Raw genomic sequence first — 23,266 nt, forward strand, 5'->3', positions numbered from 1 at the left:
AAATGGCTGAGAGTATATTCATAGTGCAAGGCCTTTTCTCTTAAATGCTTGATATAGTGTAATTTCTGTTTTTGAGTGTCATGTGTTTTCTGCTTTTGTTCAGCTTCTTTTATCTGAGTTTGCAGCAATGAGCATCATTCCTTTATTAATGTAACATTTCATATGTCTGCTGAGGACCCTACTGTTTTCTTCCAAATGGAACATGTGCAAGTTTGTAGAACTTTGAATATGCTGAATGCAAATGACAGTTGGCATTGAAAATTTCAGCGCTGCAAACAATTGTCATTCTTGTTGAGTTCTCCTTTTATCCCTCAAGCTGTTTTGCCGATCTTAGCGAATGTTGTTGATCTAAAAAGAGACCAACTTCTGTTACAAATATGTTTGATACAAAAAACTACATTCTTTTCCCCCATGGTTCTTTGTTCATTTCAGTTATTATAAGGGCAGCAGATAGCGGAACTCAGATTCATAGTGCTGAACTTCTACCATTCTTGTCATCAGAGATTTTGTTTCTTTGTTTAGGCATTCCATTATTAATCTTTTCAGAGATGCAGAACGTGGCAACTGGCTATAGATCCATTCTAGTAGTGATTCCATGTCATCAGCAAAATCTCGCATGTGCCATTGCAGAAGCCTTGGCACCAAAATTTTCCTCTTGTTTGTAACTCCCACTGAAGCTTCCAAATACTCCACCCTTGCCCTCCCCAATTCATTCACTACTTCATCTGCTGTGTAGATCCTTAACTGCATATCACATCTTTGTTATGTAAATGCATTGAATTCACTCATAATTCAGGATAGATGGATCATAGTTTGGATGCTAGTAGTAAAATATTAACACACTTACTGCCGGTGAGGACCAGCTGCCTCGGCAAAGAGCAAATGTTACATTGGGTTCTGGATACCCCAAACCATAGGCATGCCTCAGTAGCATTTCCTTCTCATCCATGGGACCCTTGTAAGTTATATGCGAATCAGCAACTAGAAGAGAAGTGTGTAGAAGTTACAATAGGCACCTAAGTAGGACATTTTATGAGTTGACTTTAGAAAATCTTGATTGAGATTGAGGTTGAGATAGAATCTCAAGACCTTGGATTATTGTTTTCCTCTACTCCATAGTCTTTTCATACTAATGAAAGACTTGCTAGTAAAACCCTTAGAATGCAAAGTTGAATTTCATTGGATTTTCATGTATATATCTTTGATGATCTCAAAATTAGGTGAAAACTATGCAAGTGGTAAATTGTAGTTAATAAGTATTTCACTCACATATTTTGATTCACATGGATGACGAAGAACAAAATGCTCAATGGCTAAAGCATTCAGCACTATACCACCGACATTGAGTGCAGCCTGGATCAAAAAAGTATAGAAGTTATGTGGCATTGGCAAAAATTAACTTTTGAGTTATTAGCAGGCAGAAATTTTATGTCATTTATTATGTTGTTTACTCTGAAGGGGCTTGTAAATCACTGGACCTAGTGGCAAGTTGTCAACTCCATGGATAGGAGCAAAGAACTTTAGAAATCTATGTGACAGTGAAATTGAGGTTTAAGGTCTGCTATTGGCTAGTCTCTTTAACATTTTGATTTTACTTCTTCGAACTTTCCATGGTTCATGATGGCAACTTACCTTGTTCATGAGTGCTAGTAATTTCTCTTGTGTGGAAGGTAACCCATGTTCGAGAAATGCCTGAAATTGATGAAAGTAGAGTTGCTTTAGATTGCTGCTTTGATGCTCATATGATGTTGCTTTTTGTGGCTTAAGGTATCTTACAGTACATGCATAATACAGGCATTGTAGATATTGATCCAAAATGCTAGCTTCTGCTTGTATGTTAAGAAAGTCAAGTCAACATTAGATAGTTTATGCATCAAAACCCTGAAAAAGAAAATGGAAAGGACAAATAAATTAAATACTTTCTTTGTTTTTCATTGGAAAATTGAACTAAAAATTAACCATACCTACCTCAACTTTCCGATTGCTTCTAGGCACTCTGAGAATCGACTGACATCCAATGAGTGTCTAGTGATTTGGATGAAGTTCTTGTAAGGCCCAATGTCTCTTAGCATGCCAACTAATTCTGGCAGTGTGTTGTAAGGATCAATATTTGATGTATTTTGATTGAAAGGAAACAAGGGTGATTTAAAGTTCAATGAGGGTTTTGCCGTGTAGCCTTTTGAAGCCATGCAGGAGAAACTAAGCTTGGGGACAATGGCCAATCCTTCTCGATCTTGTGATGCTTGGTTCAATTCAAGAAAAATGCCTATCAGGCATTTGACCAGTTCTTCTGAGAGTGCATTTGGTTTCTCATAGATAAGCTCTTTGTTGATAGGGCATTGACTTTGGATTCTCCAGGTATGTTTCTTTGATCTTTCACGAAATTCATCTGCTCAGCACACCCAGAACCATAGAAAGAGATTGTAAGTTTAGAATTCCGAAAAATTTTGAGTTTTAACAGTGAATACAAGGAGCATACCGGTGCATTCTGAGGAAGACAGGCTTAGGGTGTCTAATGCAGAACCTAAAGAGGCTCTCCTATGACTTTTTATTTTCCCTTTATCGAATACTTCATAATTCTGTGATCTGGTTCTCTGTTTAAGATCATCAAGTTGAACTGAAACATTCCCTGGTTCGCATATTAATTGGTTCTTTTGCTGCTGCAATTGCTGCATTTTCCATTCCTTGGTCTGTTTTTTCTCCTGATAGAGTTTCATTTTCAGCTCATCAATTTTTCTCTCTAGCGAAAGTATCTCGTCCTCAACCATTGCTAGTTCAGCAAGAAGTGCCTGAACCTGCATGAAAACAAGTAAACAACCCTCTGCATCAGGTAAAACTCTACTGAATCATCCTTATTCTTTACCATATTTCATATTTGCTCTTACTCGAGGTGGAACCAACGAGGAAAGCAATGGCTGTGACAATTCTGGTCCCCGAAGCGCGCAGCGGAGAACCCTGTTGATTTCTTTCTCCTCGTCTAATTCTGCTTGCAAGTTGTCGACCTGTAGCATGTAAACTCGGGTCACAACTATATAACTTGTGCAAAACTTTTCATGCCTATTTGATGATGCAATACGCTCACCTCTTCTTGGAGCTGAAGCTTTTTCTTCTCCTCCTCGCTTCTTTCCATCAAAAGGTCTTCGAATTTCATCTTCTGCTAGCTCTTAAATTCAGCAAGATGGTAGCAGTATTTAATGGAACTTAACAGAGCCAGAGGTCCTTATACCCTATTAAAATACAGATAGGCAGAGAGAGAGAGGGAGGGAAAGGTTGAATTTGGCAGGTCGTGGGTGCCATTATAGGTAGGTAGGAGAGGAAAGAAACACAACGGGAGGAAGAGGAGGGAGAAGAGGAAATGAAGGAGAATGCATTGCTGCGGTGGAGGAATCGTTGGGTGTGATTTGGCGGTGAGTTGTAAACGGTGACTAAGTGCATGGCCTTCACATGAACTTATTTAGTTATAGAAGAGAGAGAGAGAGAGAGAGAGAGAGAGAGGGAGGGGTACATTTATTAATTATAGAAAGTGGAGGTGGATAAACTGGAGACGTGAAGCCCATGGACAGTAAAGACATTCAGGCTTCAACTTTTCTGAAGAAGGGGAAGAAAGACTTTGGGTTTCATGAGTGTAATAATGCTAAATCCAGGCTGGATTTACCCTAAAAACTCATTGGGTAGTAGTGAATTTGAGTTCCCTGACGCCTTGGATTAAATTTGAGGTTAGATTATGAGTTCCAGCTTGAATTCGGTTGTATGTGTCATCTTCCATTTCCCTTTCCCATCAAAAAATGCTAGAAAAGGAGGCAAGTTGATTAGTTGATACATGGCTAGGGAGCAAAGGGATTATTCTTTCCTTTTTTAACTTTTTGGTGAAAGGGGAAGTCTTGTTGACCTCTTTGTTCATTAGATGGTGCGTTGGTAGTTGCTAAACCGAAAAGTTAGTTCCTGAGTTTTTCTTCTTTTTCATAAAATTGAAGTTTAAAAAGTAAAACAAAAAATAATTCACGACTTCCGCCGTCTGTGGGAATCGAACCCACGACCACGTGGTTAAAAGCCACGCGCTCTACCGGCTGAGCTAAGACGGCTAGTACTCTCTGCGATGATATTTATCTTTTATCTATCAAGGCTAGCTTTTTAATCTTTTCTCTTCCCTATTTTCCTAACATAATATTTAGAAAAAATCACTATCTATTTAAATAAATTTTTATTCTTTTATTAATTTCAATAAAGTATTTATACTATTATTTTGAATTAAATAGACCTTTAAAGTTAATGATTGATTAATTATTGTTAATCAAAATATTATTTGTTATTTTTTATCGCATAATACCTATATATTACAATGGATAGTGATGTAGTATATTGATGTGATACGATTATACGATTATATAATATTTTTCACTTTTTACTTCAATATCACCTCGGTATTGTGTGGATACAAAGTGACAAATAATGTTTTAACGAAGAACTATTGTTATAATGATTCATTTGACTTAAAATATAAGAAAATGATTAAATGTAATATAAAAATAAATTTTATTTGAATTTTTTTAAATAATTTAAATTTCTTTTAAAAAATATTTTTTTGGAAATAATAAACAAAGAAATAACAATAGAAAGATAAAATTAAGAGGTATAACTATTTTTTTTTCTTTTATTTTGGGAGAAAGAAAGATCTAAATATAATTTCTTTAACATAAAAAAATGTACTTATCATTAAATGTTTCTGTAGAAGAGGACGTATAATTAATTTTAGTAAAATATAAAATATAATAAATCATATTAAGTACTATATTTTTAAATTGGATGTCTACCAAAAAAAAAAAAAAGAAAAATATATGAAACTAGGTTCTAACTTCTTAAAAATCAAGATTATATATCTATAAAATATAATAAGTCAAATTAAGTAAACGATTGAACCATCCCAATACCATTAATTATTTAAAATTAAATAAAAATCACTTGCATAATTTTTCCTACAATTTATAACTTGAGAGTTTCCTTAGTTTGGAATGATCAAATCAAACATAATAACATAATTAAATTCTAAAATTAAATAACAAAAATACAGCACAACAACATCCTTAAAAGAGTTTACAAAATTTCCAAAGCTAAAACACATAAAAATATTTTACAAAATTCCAAGCTAAAAACATTAACATGCTTGTGAAAATTGACCCAACAGTTTGAGCCAAGCTAAAAACTGCTTTCCTTCCACCCTCCATACTCTTCTTCATCCTCAACCTGTGAAATCCAACCAAACCCACAATCAAAAAGCAATGAAAAAAAAACTATTTCTCAATATACCCTTTTCGTATTTCTCATATTTCGGGGCGTACGGGTGAAAAGATTATTATTTTATACATCGCCGATTATAGATTGATCATTTACAAGGTACGTATCAATCCTTTAATCTTGTCGATGAAGTGGTTTAGGCAATGGCATTTGGTTGGCCAACCAACTTTAGAACTTATGCGATACACGACGAGAAAAGTCATTGTCATGAATAAGGTGTACCATGGGAAACATACCTTACGAGTGAAAGTAACACCAACTTGAATCTCTCCACAATAACTTAGGTCAGCTTGAACTACACTATATTTACCAGGATGTAGTTCAGCATTCCCGTTCTCTGCTCCAATGGCTAACAGATCCTCCACATATATCCTGCAGGTATGGAAAAAGCTTCATGAATCATTCTGGAGTAATGTCACACCATTCCTATACTTGTTCTCAGCTACTTTTTTTAACTTTCATTCCATCATTCTCTTGAGAAAGAAACACGGGGAGGGTCTCATAGCTTTTTGGGATGGTGATAGATTCATTGATGAGGAAACAAACAAATGAAAAGCATGTTTTGGTGGTTGGTTTGATGAACTAGGATTGATTGTGGCTCCAGAGTGTTTAACTCAATAGAATGTGAATGTGCTTACGTGGCCTGGCCGACAAAGTCATCAGCAGAGAAGGTGTCCTTGTCCATGATTTTAAGAATAAGCTTGTAGTCATCACCTGAACCTGGGTACTCCACCTTGAATGTGAATCTTTCATTCCATGATGAACTAGAACCACCACCTGCACCATGGGCTATTCCTTTAGGTAATATGCCAAAACTTTAGCAAAACATAATGCAATTAGAACAACAATGTCATGTCTCTTTCAATCAGGCTGCTGCTTGAATTTGTTTTTGATGCAAACATCATATGTTACTGGGATTCAGGAGCGTCAGATATGGATATGTGTATGACAGGAGTATGTTTTTTTTGAAGATTTTCCTTCTATTCGGAGGGCCAAACCTCCATACTAATATCCATCCATGTGTATTTAATACAGGTACTTCTGGTGGGAGCAACATAACAAAGATCAAGTAGAGTGATAATTAAGCAGTGATCCGAAAGAACCGGTGACAGAATGTAGACTATTCTATGGACAGCAAAAGAACAGGTGATGGAATTTTCTACCTCTAATTAGAACCTGTCCAGCTAAACTAATCCCCATGTATATCTTGACCAGGTACCCTCCAATCTACTACAGGTCTATTTTTTTTTAATTAACTTTAAATTCTAAGTCAAAGGGTTCAAACTTTAGATGGCAGAGAGTAAGAAAGGGGAAAGAATTAACCTCTAGCCACACTGCTTTTGCGCTCTTGACCTTTGTATTGAATTCTAACATAAGGATCCATTCCACCTACCATCACACATCACAATCAAAAAGAAAAGAACAGTAAATATCTTTAGTTCCACAATCATCAACCTTCTAGTCTATGCCCAAGAGTTGACTTCAAAAAGGACTTAGCCATTTTTGACTGTAGGGTGTTAAATGTAAATCAACAATGAGGATTTACATCTGGAAAAAATCTAGAAAATTTGGCAGCTAACTAGTGATGCCAGCTAGAAAATTTGATGTTCCAGCTATGCTGCCATCCTGTTCTTTTGATATCAGAAAAAAGGGTAAAACCTTACAAATATCCTTGTATAAATCTAAATCTTATATTAACAATGAATATAATATATAGACAGAATGAAGGAATCAAAAGTTTCTTTCAAAGGTTAAGTTTTAATCCATAGTTTTATATAGCAAAAAAATTATAGAAGGAAAATTTTCTGTCAAAAAAGTAAACCCAACAATGGCTTATCCTCATCAAGCTAAAAACATCATCCAAATATCAAATCAATTCTCTTTCTTTTCTGTTTTCTTGCTCTTCTCTAGACAAGAACAGTAAAGGGTTTCCATTAGAACAAGTTTTGTAGCATGATGAAACCTTGAGAAGAGCCAAATTCAGAAAAGAATGGTTGGCAAGAAAATGAACAAAAGAAGGAACTTGAGGAACACAAACTGATCAGGGAAGAAAACAAAGCATGGGCTATGGTACCTACATACCTAGGAAATCAGTGTCTTCAAGGCCTTTTGCACTAACTAACAACACCTCCAATATCCCAACAGCCATCCTTCTTTGGTTTTTTTTTTTTTTCCCTCACAGAGATTCTTTGAAATTGTTTTGATTCTTTGAGTTGTAGGACTCTTTGTCTAGTTCTGGTTTATATAGACGAAATGAAAGGACATGGGAATGGAAAGTTTATTAGGGTGACAGGCACGCCATATAAAAGTTAAACATGACAACTGACATGTCAATGAGGCTTTGAACAGTTCAACCCCCATCATTGAGTAGTTTCGAGGAAACCAATAGAAAAACAGGGGTTGGCAGCTTTCGAGTTTATTACCTTGTACTAATAAATGAGCTTTGTTTGATGCAAATTATTGACAGTTCTGATAAAGTAGTAGTATTGTAATCTGAAAAGTCGAGCCGGCGCAGGCTTTCTTGGCCATTTGCCATGGGGTAGGGGCTGCCAAAACTTTGAGAACTGTAGTATATTTCAACATCACTTTCATGTGTCAAAGACTGTTCATCTTTGTTTAAACTTTATTCTAAACGCAATTGGGTGCAAGATTCTTGAAAGTTGGAATTTACTTAGTCTTGGTTCTGTATTCAAAGATTTTTCATTTTTCATTATCATGATTTTTGTTTATATATGTCCAACTTGAAGACCTTTATATTTAAATTTGGGTTTGATTCAATCAGCTAGAGCCAGCTCTCTTTTTGCCGCCTTCTTTTCCCTTCAAACCGCACCTCGGGTATTTGTCAAAGCCAGGCAAATGCCATGGTGATGGACTCTGTGAAGGGGAAGGAGCTCTGCCTTTCAAATACTGACAGCTTCTCTAGCTTATGCTGAGAGCTCAAATATATAAAGTTTGAGCCGGAGTTTAAGTTTAGAGTCTGTTCAGCAGAATAATGAACTTGGGTATTGATAACAAAAGAGAAAACTCAAAACGTCATCGTAGTTTCATCAGAGTTTAGATGTAATAAACAAGAAATCAAGCCACAAATTTAGGAGTTCCCATCCATCCAATACACTACATTATCGTTTTTATATGATAGCACACAAGCCTATTACTACAGAATCCACCATCTGATTAATGGCATATAAAACCAAAGGTTAGTTCCTTCGGTCGCCTACTTGCTTATCTGCTACGCCTGGGTGACAGGTCAGCAGACCTTGATCTGGACCCAGAGGGGGACCTTGACACTCTACCAGGCGGTGACCTCCATGCAGCACGAGCTTCCTCGGACTCATATGCAGACTTCCTACAGTGAAATATTTGAAAAAAGCAGCAGTCAAGTTTAAAGAATGAAAAATCACTAACAAAAAGATAAATGAAGTGATCAGATTTGCAACATCTCTTTATTAGACATCGGTTCATCACTAGACTTAGTTACAGACACCATCCAGGTGGGAAATGAAGACCAGCAATAAAGTGCCATTCATAAGCATCATAAAAACCTAATGTATTTGAGCTCTAATAGCATTACTACTAGTAATTTTCTCGTAGTACAAGCAGCCGGGTTCCGATGTTGCAAAATAGCCACATTAAAAAAGCACGTTTTTTTTCCCTTTATTAATTTGTGCCCATAATATGCTAATTAATATATGGGTTGCAATACAAGACAGAACTAAAAATGTTGAAACAAATATATAGACTTCCACTTACTCGCCATAACCATTGCCACCAGCATTCTCATATCCTGGGGAATATGATCTGTGATTGTAATCACCATCTCGCTCTTGTGGAGGACCTCTTGGAGATCTTGGATGGTCTGCATGCCTTCTACCCGGTGAAACAGAATAGTTTCCTCGTCGTCTTGCAGCAGGGGAGTATGACCTGACAAATTGAATATATAAATATATTTGCTAATAGTCAAAGGGATATGATGGGACCTTTCAAAAAAAATATGATGGCAATTTGACAGTTTACCTTGAACGATATCGGCCTCTAGAACCCGAAGGATGGTGAGGAGAGTGCATAGGGGATAGTGAACGAGACCGAGAACGTCCTGAGACATATCAAAAGAGGAATAAGAATAAGTTGGCAAGGAGTCAATTTAGGTAAGATCTGAAACAGACTACCAGTTTCACCACATTGTTTCTATAAAGAGCTCAGGATTATATATAAAATATATTTCAAATCACAAGATATGGAATTACATCATAAGAAAGAAGACCGGGGCAAAGCCATACATAATAATAAGCTCTGAAGAAAGAATGTATATGTCAGGAATAACATACCATAATAAGATGATCGTCCCCCATAGCCTGAAGATCCTCTGAAGAATTACATGCCAAATAAAGCTCCACGTAAATATAAGCAACTAAAATAACAGGAAACTGTGTGTGCATGTTTGTCTTTGTATCTGTAAGAGAGAGAGTACCTAAGCCTAGCTTTATGGCGCATCTCCTCAGGTCTTTTCCTTGTCTCTGCAGCAACAACAACCGATATCTCTCTCCCAGCAAATAGTTTCCCATTCATGCGCCGTTGAGCTTCTGCAGCTTCATAAGAATCCACAAACTGCACAAATGCAAACCCTCGAGGTTCCCTGCAGAAAGGATACAGCAAGCCTTCACTTAAGCATGCAAGTTAGATATAAGCAAGAGGAGGATAAGACAGGGATGTCAAAACTAGAATACCAAGTTGCTGTCATAATGCCATTACTTTGTATACCTTTACATATCTAAATATCAGCTCCAGAGCACAACCACTTACGTGGACTGAATTTACATAAAAATAGGCTTAGTAGCTGACCTTTTTCCTTAATAGTCAATATCAAAGGCAACTTCAAAAGAGGCAAGTGACTTGAAAAATCTTCACATGCTTGTAAATATAAGAAGCACTCGATATCAACATTTCCTCAAACTAAAAATCTCTTCATGAAGCCTTCATTTGGTCAGGAATCAATCTTCTTCCTCATCAAACCTCTATTGATTGTGTAATTATATAGTTTCGCTTCATAAAGGAACATTCTTCATATGATCATTACTCTTAACACCCTTGGACCAATATGTTAAGCAATCATAAACAGTACGTCTTCATCAAATGTGGGGCTTGGGCTTGTTTTTACTTCAAACCAATATACCCCCCTGACAAACCAGTTCAAAATTTAATTCACTATGGAAAAGGAAAAAGTAAGAGCTTTAAGAAATAGTGCGGAAAGCAATTCAAAGGAAATAACTTCCTTTATAGTACCTAAATACAATGACTAAAGATCTAAGAGGAGAGTAGGAAAAAGGACATAGCTGGTAGCATGTTGCAAAAGTTAATAAAACAGCAACTAAACCCCTACTTTGCCAATCCTAAAACCTAGCTGAGCAATAACTAGTAATCGCCAACGAAGAAGAAAAACACTATCAATTTATCACGGGTTATGCAATTGCTAATTCAATATAATAGTAAGCAAACTCTTTTGCAGAATGTGACAACTATTTGCCCCATTTTTATGGAACAGAACACCAACTGTGGTAGGAAACAAATACCAATTCAGGCTGACCAACAAACTTGGGCTCGTCCTTAATCCGAATGAAACTAGACAAACATAACCTAAAACACCTTAAACAAACATAAACTACAAAGAATAAACTTCCACTAAACCATAGCAAAAAAGTGATGCAGGATTATCCAACATCACTTCAAGGGTAAAATACCAACCCAGTGTAGTAGTCTTTAGGAATATACACATCCCGAACGAGCCCAAATCTCTCGAAAGGAATTCGAAGTTCTTCTGGTCTGCAAACAACAATCACAGATAGATTAATACTACTCATTTAACCATCATTACAAAAATATCAAACCAGAAGGCTTACAATAAATGATTTACCTGCAATCTAAGGGAATGTTTCTAACCAAAAGGCTTCCATGATTCTGCTCCCTCCTTCTACCGTACCCTCCACCGCCATATCCCCTCCTTGGAGGACTCCTTTCTCTACCTCCATAGCCTCTCCTTGGAGGACTATAGTATTGGGGACTGTACCTCCTCATCTCAAATACCCTTCAAAAACAAAATCCAGATATTCCATTTAAATCTTTAGCATAACAAATAAAAGTTACCCATCAAACTACAATAAAGCCTGATAGTTTAAGAGAATCTAAGAAAAAAATTATTTTTTTAAAAATGCAATACCCAAACAAAAACTACAGTTAATTTTAATGGTTTGATGTCATAAAATTCAGTATTTGCTTATTCGAGAAAACAAAAGTAGAATCTTTTTTTTTCCCAAGAAGACCCCATAAAAAAGAGAAAGTTTGTTAACTCATTAAATACCCAGACGAAAACTCTTTCATCACTAAGAAAAAAGCATAAGATTCCAAAATAAAAAACTTAAACCTTCTGTTTGGCCGATGAGAAAACTAAAGAAAAGAAAAATTCTTTGAGCATTGACTTGGTTGACCTCAACTATACTCTGGAAATTAAATTATACCAAGAAAAGTTAGAAATTGATCAACAACAAAGAAACCAGATTTTGAAATTGGAGAAAAGGGATAAACTTTTCGATTTGGAAGAAAATAGATGATTACCTGGAAGACAAATTTGAAAGAGAGACAGCAACAGAAGACACAGATTTTTACTTAGATCTGAGCTACTCCTGCTATGTTAATGTTACGCTTCACGTACTTTTATAGATGTATTTCATATTGGGTTTGGACAGCCGTGTTGGGCCCGGACGGCCCGTTTCGCAATTAGATTTCTTTTTTTTTCCTAATTTATGAATAATTTAGCCATAATACAAAAAATCTCTAACTATTTCAAAACTTTTTAAATAAATATTTATTCTTTTAATAAGTTCAATAAAGTTTTATTCTTTTAATGAGTTCAATAAATAAATTTTTATAACTAATTCACAATTTATTAACTGTAAGTGATTTATTAATTTTTGATAGTTTTTTAAAAGTATTAATTGTCATAATTATTAACCGTCAATAATTAATTTGTCATATAACTCATATATCATGGTGATGATATGACATAACACATATCATTAACAAATAATATAATGAAAAATAAAACCACGTCAATATCATTTGAACATAAAAATTACATATTTTTATTTTGAGTGATTTTTTTAAAATTTATTTCATCTCTAGTGATGACAGTTAATTAATAATTAATTATAAAATTTTATTTAATTTTAAAATATAATATAAAATATAAAAATTGGATTGAATATAATATGTTAATAAGAACTTATATAAACCCAAATATAAGTAAAAACTATTTTTTCTTATCTCATAAATCTTATATATTTTTTTTTGAAGAATCTAAAACTTTTAAAATAAGAATTTTAACTATTACTAATTTTTTAAAACATGATGGAATATACTTTACTTGACATGAAAAGGATAGAACTAGTAAAAGAATTGCTCTAGGAATTCTTGTTTTCATTTCTTGCTTATGTTTAAACTTTATGGGAATATTTTCTCCAAAAAATGAAAAGGAAAGGGTACATTTATGCCTGCAATTAACATTCTTATTCTTTGAAAATGAAAAGTTTATAACATTAGAAAAACACCAAAGAATTATGAAACTTTAGCTTCTTGCTCAAGGGCATAATAATCTTGTGAGTTAGGAATTTGCTTTAGCAAATGTGAAATTGAAGTTAGAAAACAGAGAATTGCATATCTATGCTGTGTACAGGTCAGGCTAGCCTTTAGCTCCTTACAATAAGAATCAACATCTATGTATAAAAGTTGGCCAAGAAGTTGATTTCTATGATATCATTTCATAGCTACAAAGTGAAATGCAAGAGAAATGTAGTCATTGACTTCCCAGTTTTACATCACATCCACGGTTGCCGGCAACTCTTGTTGGTGTTCCCACCCATCAACTATATCGCCGGAACTTCTGCATCATATGCCAAAGAAACTCTTTTTGCAGTCAACAGTATCGATGCCCATTGCTCCATAATACATAAATAGCAGAGCACCAGCATCAGATCATCTTGCTTACTGCAGATGCAAATGAGAGGGGCTTAAGTGTGTAGATAGACAACAGAGCAGGTAGAAACTGCAGCAGTCTATATCGTGTCATCAACATTCAACATGCAACTGCAACATTTGATTGTGATTGCTCGCTGTCAGATTCAGTAAGCAGAGGATTTTTCTGGAAGTTATTTCTCAGCTGACCGCAGGCAGCACTTGCATCCAAGCCCCTTGTTTGACGTATACTAACAGTTACTTTACGGGACTCCAGTGCACCTGCAAATGCTAACACCTGCAAAATGGAATAAAGGATTTATGTATATGCTCAAGAAATTAAAGGCTTTATATTGGTTGAAAACAAGGGGAAAATGACAATTAATGATCAGCGTACTGCTTTCTTGTATGGCCGCCGGTACTCAGAACCCTCTATTGGATTGAAAGGTATGAGATTGACATGATAATTACGTCCCCACTCATGCAGCAGCTCAGCTAGTTCTACTGCCTGCTCTACTGAATCATTGACTCCAGCTGCATTAAAAAAAAAAAAAGAAAAAGAAAATGGATTACAGCTTTAAACAACATTGGAAGTCCCTAAAGTAGCCATGCAAGGAAAACTTCAGTACCTAGAAGTGCATATTCAAAGGAGACTCGTCTGCTGGTTTCAACAAAATAATCCCGGCAATCCTTCATGATTGCATCAAGGGGGTAAGATTTTGCACTAGGCACAATCATTTCCCTGAGTTCCTGGTTTGGAGCATGTAAGCTGATGCACAAGAAAGTGAGTTAAATTAACATTTTAAAATAAAGGCTTAAGAATCAGTCGAAAACAACAACATTCAGATATCAAATCGTTACTGTTAAATAAAGCAGACCTGACAGCCAATGTTGACTGTAGCTTATGAGAAGCCAGCTTTTTTATGGTGTTTGGAACTCCCACAGTGGAAATTGTAATCATTCTTTGCCCAATCTGCACATCCTGAAAAAAAAAAAAAGGGACCAAACATCATAAACGAGCTTAAATTGAAAGCCACATACAGGCATTTACCACAGTATTTCAACAGTTTTAGAAGACTTTTGAAAATGAGAATTCCACATTGGAATTAGTTTGACATAATCAAGGTAATAATCCACACCGGAGTGACACAACAGAATTCTGTCTGGTAAAATGTATCTCAAATCAGACCTCCATGATTTTATACTTCACAAAACCAATGATAAGCAAATCTCATCTGACTTGTTTTGTTGTCAGATCCAGTTTACTATGAAGCATTATATGAGCACCAAACATTAGAAGAAATATGTTTTTTTTTTTTTTTTTAAACAGAGTAGTAGTAACAAAGCTATCCTTTATCAGGAAGAAAAAGAAGAAGAGAAATCAACTGCATTTTATATCACAACACAAAATATCTTTACACAACTATATGCTGTGTGAGAAAAAGTTCCAACTTGCAAAAAATGCACCTTATTCAAGCATCGATGTGCGTCAAGTACTGACTTCAAGTTCAACATGGGCTCCCCCATTCCCATGAACACTACATTTGTCACCCTGCGCTTGAAGATATCCTCAATAGCCAATACCTGTTCACATAAACGTCTTTACATATAGTTCCAAGAGTATAATGTCTTAATGTCTTCATTATACATTAAAAGAAAAAAAGCCACTGTTTTCCATAGAGTAGCAATCCCATTTTTTTTTATTAAGAGTTTGAAAAGAATGTATATGCAAAGAGTTAAAGAAACGGATCATAAACCTGCTCAATAATTTCATGCCTCCGAAGATTCCTTGAATACCCTCCCTTTCCAGTGGCACAAAATGAACAGCGCAATGGACAGCCTACCTGTATACCAGAGAAAAACAAGAACAAAAGAGTCAAAAGTATTGCCTGAGATAACAACAGAAATACATTACCGAGGGCACAAAATCTGCCCCCACTTTCCTAACAACAACCGAAAAACATATATAAAGAAAATCACCTGTGATGACACGCATGCAGTAAGTCGCATTGAACCCTTTTCATCTTCAACTGGTATACCAACTGTTTCAATCAATCTGTTGTCCTCCAACTTTATCAATAACTGAAAAGACCAACAGAAGAGCATGCATGATTAACAGAATACAAATCAACAACAAAACCACCATTAGCACAGTAGCCAATTCTCTAGTTTTCTTGAAAAAAACTAAGCTCCAAAAGGAATTCATGATCAAAGTTAAATACAGAAAATCCAGTCAAAATACTATTTCATCAAGTAAAACAACACTGCAATAACCTCGAGCAACTTAAACTCGAACTAATTATTAGTTATGCTACTTGCTTTTTGGTTTTCTAATATCGTTGAAAATGTAAAAAGCATGACGGAAAACGAGCAAATAACTTAAACCTAAGTATCTACATGTTTAAATATAATTATAACAAAAAAAATTTGTAATTTTAACTTTTAACTCATTTGATTTCGACCCCAAACACGCTTTTTCCCTTTACACATTCAAATAAAAAGTAACAAAAATAACAAGTTAACCACCAAACATAACCTTCATGAGTTGAGTAGAAAAAGATTTCTTCCTTTTTCCTTTTATTACCTTAACAGTGCCATCAGCTGCAGTAACAGTGTGGTAAATAGGAGACCTCCCAATCGTCCATCCAGCCTCCATAAGATCATTTCTAAATGCTTGTGGCACTTTTATTATACATTATAACCACCATAGGAAAAAGGGAAAACAATCTAAAAAATAAGCTAAAATTTTAAAATAAATAACTAAAAATGAACAAAATAAAAAGTATATATATAAAATAATTCTCACAGTGACTAAAATCCTGAATCTCTTTTGCCTTTCTCTTGTAAATTAAATGGTGTAGCTGCTTTCCTCTGTACCTTTGCTATATAATCAACAAAGAAACAAAAAATAAATGAAATACAATTAGAATTTTTGAAGTGAAATAAGGAATATACATATCTATTATACTATAAATTTAAGCAGTTAAACCTGGCCGAAATCGACGGCAAGTTGCTGAAGGTCTTGCTCAGACATGCCGAGGAGGACGCGGGGGTCTACGTGAGGGGTACGTAAGGAGGAGGAGGAGGAAGGGAAGGAGACGGTGAGGTTACGCGACGGCGTGACGGCAGTGGCTGCGCCGGAGACGGTGAAGGGACGTGGGCGGATCGCACGTGTGAGAGGGACGGAGCACACGTGCTGAAGCATGGACATTTTGGTTGTAATCATCGCACTCGCTTCTCCTGAGCTTTTCGTCCGTTGATGACCGAAGAGCCTAAACCCCTGTTTCAGCCTCATGAACTGGCTAAAACCTCAGCTTTTGGTGTAAAAAGACGAAATTACCCCCTACGATGTTATTTTATGGGCTTGAGAAAATTCATATGGACCCTACCGTTTCTCTGTCCAAAAGAAATTTGGGCCCAATATGGGTTAACCTTTTGGCCCAATAAATAAAGAAAATTGGCTAAGGAATATCAAATTTTGAAGAATCTTTCAATTTAGTCCAGCAAAGAGCATAAATGACAGTGTCTTCCAAATTTTTGAGAGGGAATTATGTCAATTTAACATTCTTCACAATCTTCTTATATTCATATGATCATAACAACTTGCATTAATAAGAGAAATGCTTCAAACCTAAGTGTCGGGTATGGTTACATATCAAACATGATGCATGCAATTTTTCATGTATATTTATTTTAAGTGTCGGATATGAGCACTTATCAAATATAGATGTATTTAATTTTTTTTACATATTCATTTTAAATTGTTCGATAAGTGTTCGAGACCAGTACTTAAAAGGAAAAATGACAAATGTAGCAAGATTGCCTAATACAACCAAGTTTGTAGGATTTCTTCACATGAATTATATAAGCAAAGAGCACAAAAAAAAAAAATTGAAGACCCATTTTTAAGACATGTGGAGTTGTGGGAATTTTTGGTACCATAAAATTAAGTTATTCATTTTGCTATTCTTTCTCTACCCTTTGACTCTGTGTACTGAAAAAGATTTAAGAAGGTTATTGCCAGAATCACTTTTCTATATTTTTCACATTAATCCTTGTCTTGTAAAGTTGAATGAGAGTGGTTGAACTCCATCTGGACAGATTTTGGCTGTTATGCAATGGAAAGTTGACCATGTCATGTGCATTTGTAAGCTTCCATTGGTTATGACAGTGAGACAACTTGCCTCTTTTAATCTACCATACCTGTTAGAATCCTCCTAAGAAGCATCAAAATCTTTTGTTTAATGAAGTTGGCACCATGAACAAGCTGTGACAATGTGAGAATATCTGATTGAAACCTTTGGTGAAACCAAATTGCAGACCCTTCAATAGTTATGGCTTAGAGAGAATGCATTGAATCCACTTTCTCCTCAGCTTTCTCTGCTTTTTTTTATTCTGAAAGGTGCTTGGGGTTGGAGGCAAAATGTTACTCAGACTCGAGGGAGTGTCAGATACAGATACGCATCCCAAATGGATAAGGTTTTTTATGCATTTGAAGGGTCAAACCTCTATATCCATGTCTGTCAGATGTGTATTGGACACGGATACTATGGACAAGTGAACATCTTTAGACTTCAGGTATCAGAAAGATTATACTTCCAAATAAGTTGTTACTGGTATCAGTTTCGAATAATCATTTAGGATACTCATTAAGCAAAGAAAAGACTGATGACTTTAGAGTTCAGACTATTTACTGCCGCATTCACATTCAATTCAACAAGAATTCCAACAAGCATTAGAGGTAATATGAAGCCTTTGTCGGCTATGCCTACAGGCCTTGAGACCCTAACGCATCAAGCACCCTCCTGCTAATAGAACTCACCAACGTTTGTGTTTTACAACTAGTGCAACACAGAAAGAAAATGAATCAAAATGATGAACTCCGATTTTATTGAATTCAAGAACTGTACAGTGATCAATAGCCGGAATATATGCTTAATATCATCTGTAATTATAAAAGTATGCATCAGATATTTTCCTCTTTATGTAGGTAGTGGAGAAGCTGATGGCTGGGGACATGAGCCATCGATTCCATTGCAGACATCATTGGCATTTTTCCTTTGAAATTTGGCAGCATTCCTTGAATTCTGATGAGAATTTTGGACGGATGCATTTCGAGGGCCCCCTTTGTCACCGGTGTCTTGGAGTTGCTCTAGCACTTTCACTACTGCGTTCATATTAGGTCTAAGCTTGGGTTCTATAGACAGGCATTGCAGTGCGACATAAGCAGCTTTTAATGCCACATCCAGCGTGTATTGGCCTTCAATACGAGCATCCATAACTTGGAGAATCTTTCGTTTGCTGGTAAGGTAAGGCTTGGCCCAGTCAACCAAATTTTGTTCTCTAGATGGTCTGTTCTTGTCCACTGCTCGCTTGCCAGTTAACATTTCAAGGAGAACAACCCCAAAACTATACACATCACTTCTGGCTGTCAGATGACCTTCATAAGAGTAAATTAAGTTAAAATATGATTAGGGAAATTGCAATTTATACTTGTATCAGATATAAAGTTATTCCATTGAGGCATAAACATTTGGTCTGGAGGATGATATGTTTATGGCTTGCATAAAGCGTTTCTGCAAAAAACTGGACATCGGCTATGTTACATTGACTCAGGTTGGGGTGCCAGACACATGGGTATGTGTCCATGGATTGGGTAATACTAATAGATCTTCCCTTCTATCGACACAAGTACGTTAGGATAAAACAAAAAGTTGGTTATGAAAATGATTGAAGGTGGCAAGTTAAAAGATACCTGTTGCCATGTACTCAGGAGCTGCATAACCATAGGTGCCCATGACCCTTGTAGAGACATGGCTTTTGTCACCAGTTGGTCCATCCTTGGCCAGCCCAAAGTCGGAGAGTTTTGCATTGAAGTTCTGTCATTTTACATTTGGAAATTAAAAGATGTGAGAGAGCTGCATAAAAAATCCAAGTTAGGAGCCATGAATTCCCATAATTAAGCATGTTTTGCATACCGAATCAATCAAGACATTTGAAGTTTTGAAGTCTCTGTATATCACTTTGGCCTCATCAGAATGTAGAAATGCTAGGCCCTTGGCAGCACCAAGAGCAACCTTCATCCGGAGGTTCCAAGAAAGTGGTTGAAAATAAGAATTTCCTGTTCAAAGTTGGAGGTCTTGGATAAGATCCTTGAAATGAAAAGGATTGAACTGGCTAAAGAAAGGAAGATGTAAAGGCATAACTCACTTCTAAAAAGATGATTCTCCAAGCTGCCCTTGGGCATGAATTCATAAACCAGAAGCCGATGGTCATCCTCTAAGCAGTAACCGACCAATTTGACAAGATTAGGATGGTACAGCTGCCCCAGGTAGTTGATTTCTGCCTGCAACCCACATGCATCATTGAATTAATAAATGATGCCATCCAACAAATAGTACTACTTTTCCAGCGACAAAGATTTGCAGTAGTGCTGAGAGAAAGGGAGGAAACTGGGGGAAGGAAAGATTACTCACCAACCATTCCTGGTGGCCCTGAAGACCCTCCTGGTTAAGCCTCTTGACAGCAATAACCATGCCAGTGCCAGGCTTGGCAGCTGTAAGTGAATTCTCATCAACCCACCCCTTAAAGACACAACCAAAACCACCTTCACCCAAAACACTATCCGGACGGAAGTTCCTGGTGGCTGTTCTCAGTTCACTGAAGCTGAAGCTCTTCAAATTGGAAGACTGCAAGATCTCTCCCTCAGTTCTAGCCACTGAAACAGATGAGATCCTGCTGCTAGAACCACTCATTCCATTCCCATATTTCCCACCACCATGCCCTGAATTAGCCTCTGCCACAGATCAACACCAGAAAAAAAATCTTTGAATTCGAACTTATCCACCCTTATCTAATAAACTCCAAAATCTAATGTTACTCTCAAGAAACCAACATAAATGAAAGGGATCTCAAAAAGGGCAAGCTAAAACTTAACAGCTGCTGCTAAAAGTGGCAGAACATGTTCCAAAAAATGCTTTACAGGGAAAGACAAAGTGATCAAAATATAGAAAAGAAAGCATACCATTGTGGAGAGGACTCTCAGCTTTAATTCTAGCACTGAAGCAAGACCCCATGAAGACAAAAACTTAGGGTCTGGTTTCCCTCCTCCAACGCAAGAAGGAGAACAAATACAGAGAACAATTGATGCAAGCAACCCAAGCCCGTGAAACAGAGAAAAAGAACGGATTCAAGTGTGAAAGTAATACTTTTTATACGTAGCCGAATGCCCCTCTTTCTCTCTCTCTCTCTCTCTCTCTCTCTCTCTCTCTCTGTGTGTCAGCTGTCACCCACGAGAATAACAATCCTTTTGAAAACTTTGACTGATCAATAAAAAAGCAATGAGAAAACAAGGATTGAGTACGAGCAAAGCAGCATGAGAAAAGTTGGTCAGGGCCAGGCAGGTTTTGGCTTTATATGTTCTTTGTTTACCTTTCAAAGAAAGTTCCACCTTAAAAAAGAAAACCTTCGGGAAAGACAAAAGTGAAAGGGTTGACTGGGCTTCAAGCTATATCTGTTTCATTCACCTCCAAATTAATCTGCAAGTGGAAAGCGGTTGTCATTGTTGCATTATTAAAGCTTTCATGGCTTCGGGGCTTTTCATCCCTTTGATTTAATGACCAGTTGCCCTTCATTTCCTTTCTTGTTTTTTGGGGAGTTCATACACATGAAGGAGACAGCCATGGAAGGGCTGCTGTATATAGAAATTTTCTAATCAACCCATTGGATTACCATCCATGACTTGTCAATGTTTATTAATTGTTACCGGCAAAGGGGTTATCTAGGGACTCGTCAAGTGGCCTTTTATCAGCCACAGTTTGGTGGGGGTAAAGGGTCCTACAATCGAAAATCAAACAAACTTTTTTTTTTTTTCTGATTAGGGAACTAATTTTGATATCTTAAATAAAATGTTTCTATTTTATTGCTAGACATCGGATATAAAGTCGTGTCTGACATGTATTATATCATCATCTAATAAGTAAAAGTAGTCAAATATAAATTCAAAATATTCAATGTTCGGGTACGGACATTTAGAGAAAAAAACAAAAAAAAAAATCTATTTATAGAGTCAATTACCTGTTGAGACAAATGTTTGATGTACCCAAAAATTCATAGTATTTGGAAGCCTTCAATTAATACATATAATAACAAGTTTCTGGAAGGAATTTTAGGAAATATATATATATGTCTAATATTGCTGCGGAAGTACTTTTTTTTATTCAAAGGTCAACAAGGTTGGTTGAGAAAATAATAAATGTTTATTAGGTTTAATGCCATTTTCTAATATAAATTAATTTCAAAGCACAAAGGTAATATTAAATTCAAATAATTAAAAACTCACAACTTGTTTATAAATTGAATACATCGAACAAACATAAAAAAAATAAACACTAATTATATAAAATTATATCATTAAAATATTACATTCACATGTAAATCCACAGTCGTTAACATATATACCTTCAACTTAGCCAGTTGAGGTCCATAGAAAAATAAGTTAATAATTTTTTTTAAAAGAAAAGGAATAAAGAAAAATAGAATCAATATATTGTATTGCAAATTGGAGATGGAGATTGAGAAATCAGAGATTCGGGAATGAACGCATCAAATAAATTTAACTAGAAAAGGGGAGACAATATTTTCTCGTGAGACTTTCTTGACTTTTCTAACCAGACTTCAATTGTGACTTTAATTTTCTTTTCTTTTTTTTTTTAAATTTTTTTAATTCCTCAAAAGCGTTAGAGAAGAACGTGATCGTGATGGAAGATTCACGTACGACTCTTGTCCTTTTGTAGCACTCTTGATATTATTATTTTTTTAATTTATTTTTTATTTTCAAACCATTGATGATGAAATAAGTAACTATCAAACTGTTTAATTTCTTTGCTGGCTATTTGCCATTTAAGTCACACTGATCTTACAAATGGTTGGACATTAAAATTTAGAATCGAACAATTTCTACACCCAACCCGTGACAAAAAGTCTCAATCCTCATTGCAATTTGAAAAATAAGTTTCCCTAATTAAAAATTTAAAAAAAATAAATACACCCAAACATTTTAATCATTAATTGATCCATAATTTTCTGTCTCGAGAACAAGATTGGAATCTCCTTTCCCGATTAAAAAAAAAAACTCAATAGAAATAAATAAGTTGATCACTGAATAATGACAGTACGAGGCCTACTATTCTTTCAGATATTTTCCGTCAGTTTGGTTACTTTTTATCTAAAAAAAATCGATGATATTGAAACTACAGTGACAAAATTCAGATGCAGCAACAAAATTTAACTAAACCCAAAGTATAATGACAAATTCGATGTTAATCCTAAAAGATGTCTACCAATCTCACATGCAACTCTAATATCTATGGCCAACGGTTCCACACCAACCATGGATTTTTCACTAGTCCTACTCGTGGTGTTTCACCTGCTGACCAAAACCCAATCAGAAGGTGTGAGCTTTACTTCAGCTCACAACAGTCAACAGGGGAGGGCATCACTGACCTTGACAGAAAGCAAAACCCAATCAATTGCCGCATAAACTTCTTCGTACCGAGCCAAATTACATTCAGATTACTTAAAAAGACTATTATATTTCTTCTCTCAATAATCAAGTACATGTACAACCTTTTCATCCCATAAAGACTCCCCTCGTCCACTCATGTAGGACGTCAATATTCAGTGACTGGCGGTAAAAGAAGGTTATCATTAGAAAGAACGTAGAAGCTAGCACACTGAAGGGAAACAAAGATCTCTGTCACGCTCAAATCTGAACTAACCCATAATGCGGAAAATTCTAAAGGGGGTTAAGAATCTGGATGCATAACCTGAGAATTTTCCGCATTATGGGTTTAGTTACTGGCCAAATGAGACAACAATATACAGAAGAGCAAACAAACACTAGTAGAGAAATCCACGACTAAGGAGATAGTAAAACTTACTCTACATAAAATCCAATTTGAGAAATCCGATA

The 23,266-nt window shown here is 35.8% G+C and overlaps 5 protein-coding genes and 1 non-coding gene across 7 annotated transcripts; all 6 read right to left on the reverse strand.

Moving 5' to 3' along the window:
* Positions 1-62: 62 nt before the first annotated feature.
* On the reverse strand, positions 63-3,460 carry LOC18586078 (ternary complex factor MIP1 leucine-zipper protein (Protein of unknown function, DUF547)). Its single transcript, XM_007009243.3, has 9 exons — positions 3,083-3,460; positions 2,886-3,002; positions 2,480-2,795; positions 1,969-2,389; positions 1,782-1,881; positions 1,633-1,692; positions 1,270-1,353; positions 848-955; positions 63-744 (listed from the first exon to the last, which is right to left on the reverse strand). Exons 1-9 carry the CDS (start codon positions 3,149-3,151, stop codon positions 436-438), a joined length of 1,584 nt encoding a protein of 527 aa, XP_007009305.3. The 5' UTR covers positions 3,152-3,460; the 3' UTR covers positions 63-435.
* A 549-nt stretch (positions 3,461-4,009) lies between these two features.
* On the reverse strand, positions 4,010-4,082 carry TRNAK-UUU (transfer RNA lysine (anticodon UUU)). Its single transcript has one exon. It is a non-coding gene; the product is annotated as a tRNA-Lys (tRNA).
* Positions 4,083-5,018: 936 nt separating this feature from the next.
* Positions 5,019-7,535, reverse strand: LOC18586079 (Calcium-dependent lipid-binding (CaLB domain) family protein). Of its 2 annotated transcripts, XM_018128698.2 has the most exons (5): positions 7,375-7,533; positions 6,616-6,681; positions 5,931-6,069; positions 5,529-5,664; positions 5,019-5,241 (listed from the first exon to the last, which is right to left on the reverse strand). In XM_018128698.2, exons 1-5 carry the CDS (start codon positions 7,439-7,441, stop codon positions 5,194-5,196), a joined length of 456 nt encoding a protein of 151 aa, XP_017984187.1. In that variant the 5' UTR covers positions 7,442-7,533; the 3' UTR covers positions 5,019-5,193. The 2 variants fall into 2 exon arrangements, with proteins under 2 accessions (XP_017984187.1, XP_007009307.1); XM_007009245.3 differs by lacking the exon at positions 6,616-6,681 and having other exon boundaries at positions 7,375-7,535.
* A 778-nt stretch (positions 7,536-8,313) lies between these two features.
* Positions 8,314-11,973, reverse strand: SCL30 (SC35-like splicing factor 30). The gene is made up of 8 exons (XM_007009247.3): positions 11,899-11,973; positions 11,201-11,371; positions 11,032-11,109; positions 9,761-9,925; positions 9,618-9,655; positions 9,307-9,385; positions 9,043-9,213; positions 8,314-8,638 (listed from the first exon to the last, which is right to left on the reverse strand). Exons 2-8 carry the CDS (start codon positions 11,359-11,361, stop codon positions 8,515-8,517), a joined length of 816 nt encoding a protein of 271 aa, XP_007009309.3. The 5' UTR covers positions 11,362-11,371; positions 11,899-11,973; the 3' UTR covers positions 8,314-8,514.
* A 998-nt stretch (positions 11,974-12,971) lies between these two features.
* LOC18586081 (Radical SAM superfamily protein) lies at positions 12,972-16,577 on the reverse strand. The gene is made up of 10 exons (XM_018128659.2): positions 16,283-16,577; positions 16,100-16,175; positions 15,878-15,975; positions 15,274-15,375; positions 15,051-15,137; positions 14,761-14,877; positions 14,172-14,275; positions 13,923-14,062; positions 13,691-13,827; positions 12,972-13,591 (listed from the first exon to the last, which is right to left on the reverse strand). The coding sequence occupies exons 1-10, from the start codon at positions 16,517-16,519 to the stop codon at positions 13,415-13,417; spliced, it is 1,275 nt and encodes a 424-aa protein (XP_017984148.2). The 5' UTR covers positions 16,520-16,577; the 3' UTR covers positions 12,972-13,414.
* A 1,579-nt stretch (positions 16,578-18,156) lies between these two features.
* Positions 18,157-20,560, reverse strand: LOC18586082 (receptor-like cytoplasmic kinase 176). The gene is made up of 6 exons (XM_007009250.3): positions 20,318-20,560; positions 19,770-20,089; positions 19,504-19,639; positions 19,272-19,414; positions 19,049-19,172; positions 18,157-18,733 (listed from the first exon to the last, which is right to left on the reverse strand). The coding sequence occupies exons 1-6, from the start codon at positions 20,367-20,369 to the stop codon at positions 18,276-18,278; spliced, it is 1,233 nt and encodes a 410-aa protein (XP_007009312.1). The 5' UTR covers positions 20,370-20,560; the 3' UTR covers positions 18,157-18,275.
* Between the last annotated feature and the right edge of the window lie 2,706 nt (positions 20,561-23,266).

Source organism: Theobroma cacao, chromosome 10 (genome assembly GCF_053813885.1).
Source record: "Theobroma cacao isolate CCN51 chromosome 10, ASM5381388v1, whole genome shotgun sequence".
NCBI classification, from domain to species: Eukaryota; Viridiplantae; Streptophyta; class Magnoliopsida; order Malvales; family Malvaceae; genus Theobroma; species Theobroma cacao.

Coding starts and splice junctions, on each gene's coding strand:
- LOC18586078 (XM_007009243.3), bottom strand. CDS start 3,151: ATGAAATTCGAAGACCTTTTGATGGAAAGAAGCGAGGAGGAGAAGAAA. Junction 3,003..3,082: donor AGCTTCAGCTCCAAGAAGAG/GTGAGCGTATTG, acceptor TACATGCTACAG/GTCGACAACTTGCAAGCAGA. Junction 1,882..1,968: donor GAAGCAATCGGAAAGTTGAG/GTAGGTATGGTT, acceptor TTTCTTTTTCAG/GGTTTTGATGCATAAACTAT.
- LOC18586079 (XM_018128698.2), bottom strand. CDS start 7,441: ATGGCTGTTGGGATATTGGAGGTGTTGTTAGTTAGTGCAAAAGGCCTT. Junction 6,070..6,615: donor CAAAAGCAGTGTGGCTAGAG/GTTAATTCTTTC, acceptor CCCATGGTGCAG/GTGGTGGTTCTAGTTCATCA. Junction 5,242..5,528: donor GTGTTACTTTCACTCGTAAG/GTATGTTTCCCA, acceptor TGGATTTCACAG/GTTGAGGATGAAGAAGAGTA.
- SCL30 (XM_007009247.3), bottom strand. CDS start 11,361: ATGAGGAGGTACAGTCCCCAATACTATAGTCCTCCAAGGAGAGGCTAT. Junction 9,656..9,760: donor CGCCATAAAGCTAGGCTTAG/GTACTCTCTCTC, acceptor GTAATTCTTCAG/AGGATCTTCAGGCTATGGGG. Junction 8,639..9,042: donor GGTGGCAATGGTTATGGCGA/GTAAGTGGAAGT, acceptor ATTTCACTGTAG/GAAGTCTGCATATGAGTCCG.
- LOC18586081 (XM_018128659.2), bottom strand. CDS start 16,519: ATGATTACAACCAAAATGTCCATGCTTCAGCACGTGTGCTCCGTCCCT. Junction 15,976..16,099: donor GATTCAGGATTTTAGTCACT/GTGAGAATTATT, acceptor GTATAATAAAAG/TGCCACAAGCATTTAGAAAT. Junction 14,878..15,050: donor GGCATGAAATTATTGAGCAG/GTTTATGATCCG, acceptor TTATGTGAACAG/GTATTGGCTATTGAGGATAT.
- LOC18586082 (XM_007009250.3), bottom strand. CDS start 20,369: ATGGGGTCTTGCTTCAGTGCTAGAATTAAAGCTGAGAGTCCTCTCCAC. Junction 19,640..19,769: donor AGGGCCACCAGGAATGGTTG/GTGAGTAATCTT, acceptor TGTGGGTTGCAG/GCAGAAATCAACTACCTGGG. Junction 18,734..19,048: donor TCCTGAGTACATGGCAACAG/GTATCTTTTAAC, acceptor ACTCTTATGAAG/GTCATCTGACAGCCAGAAGT.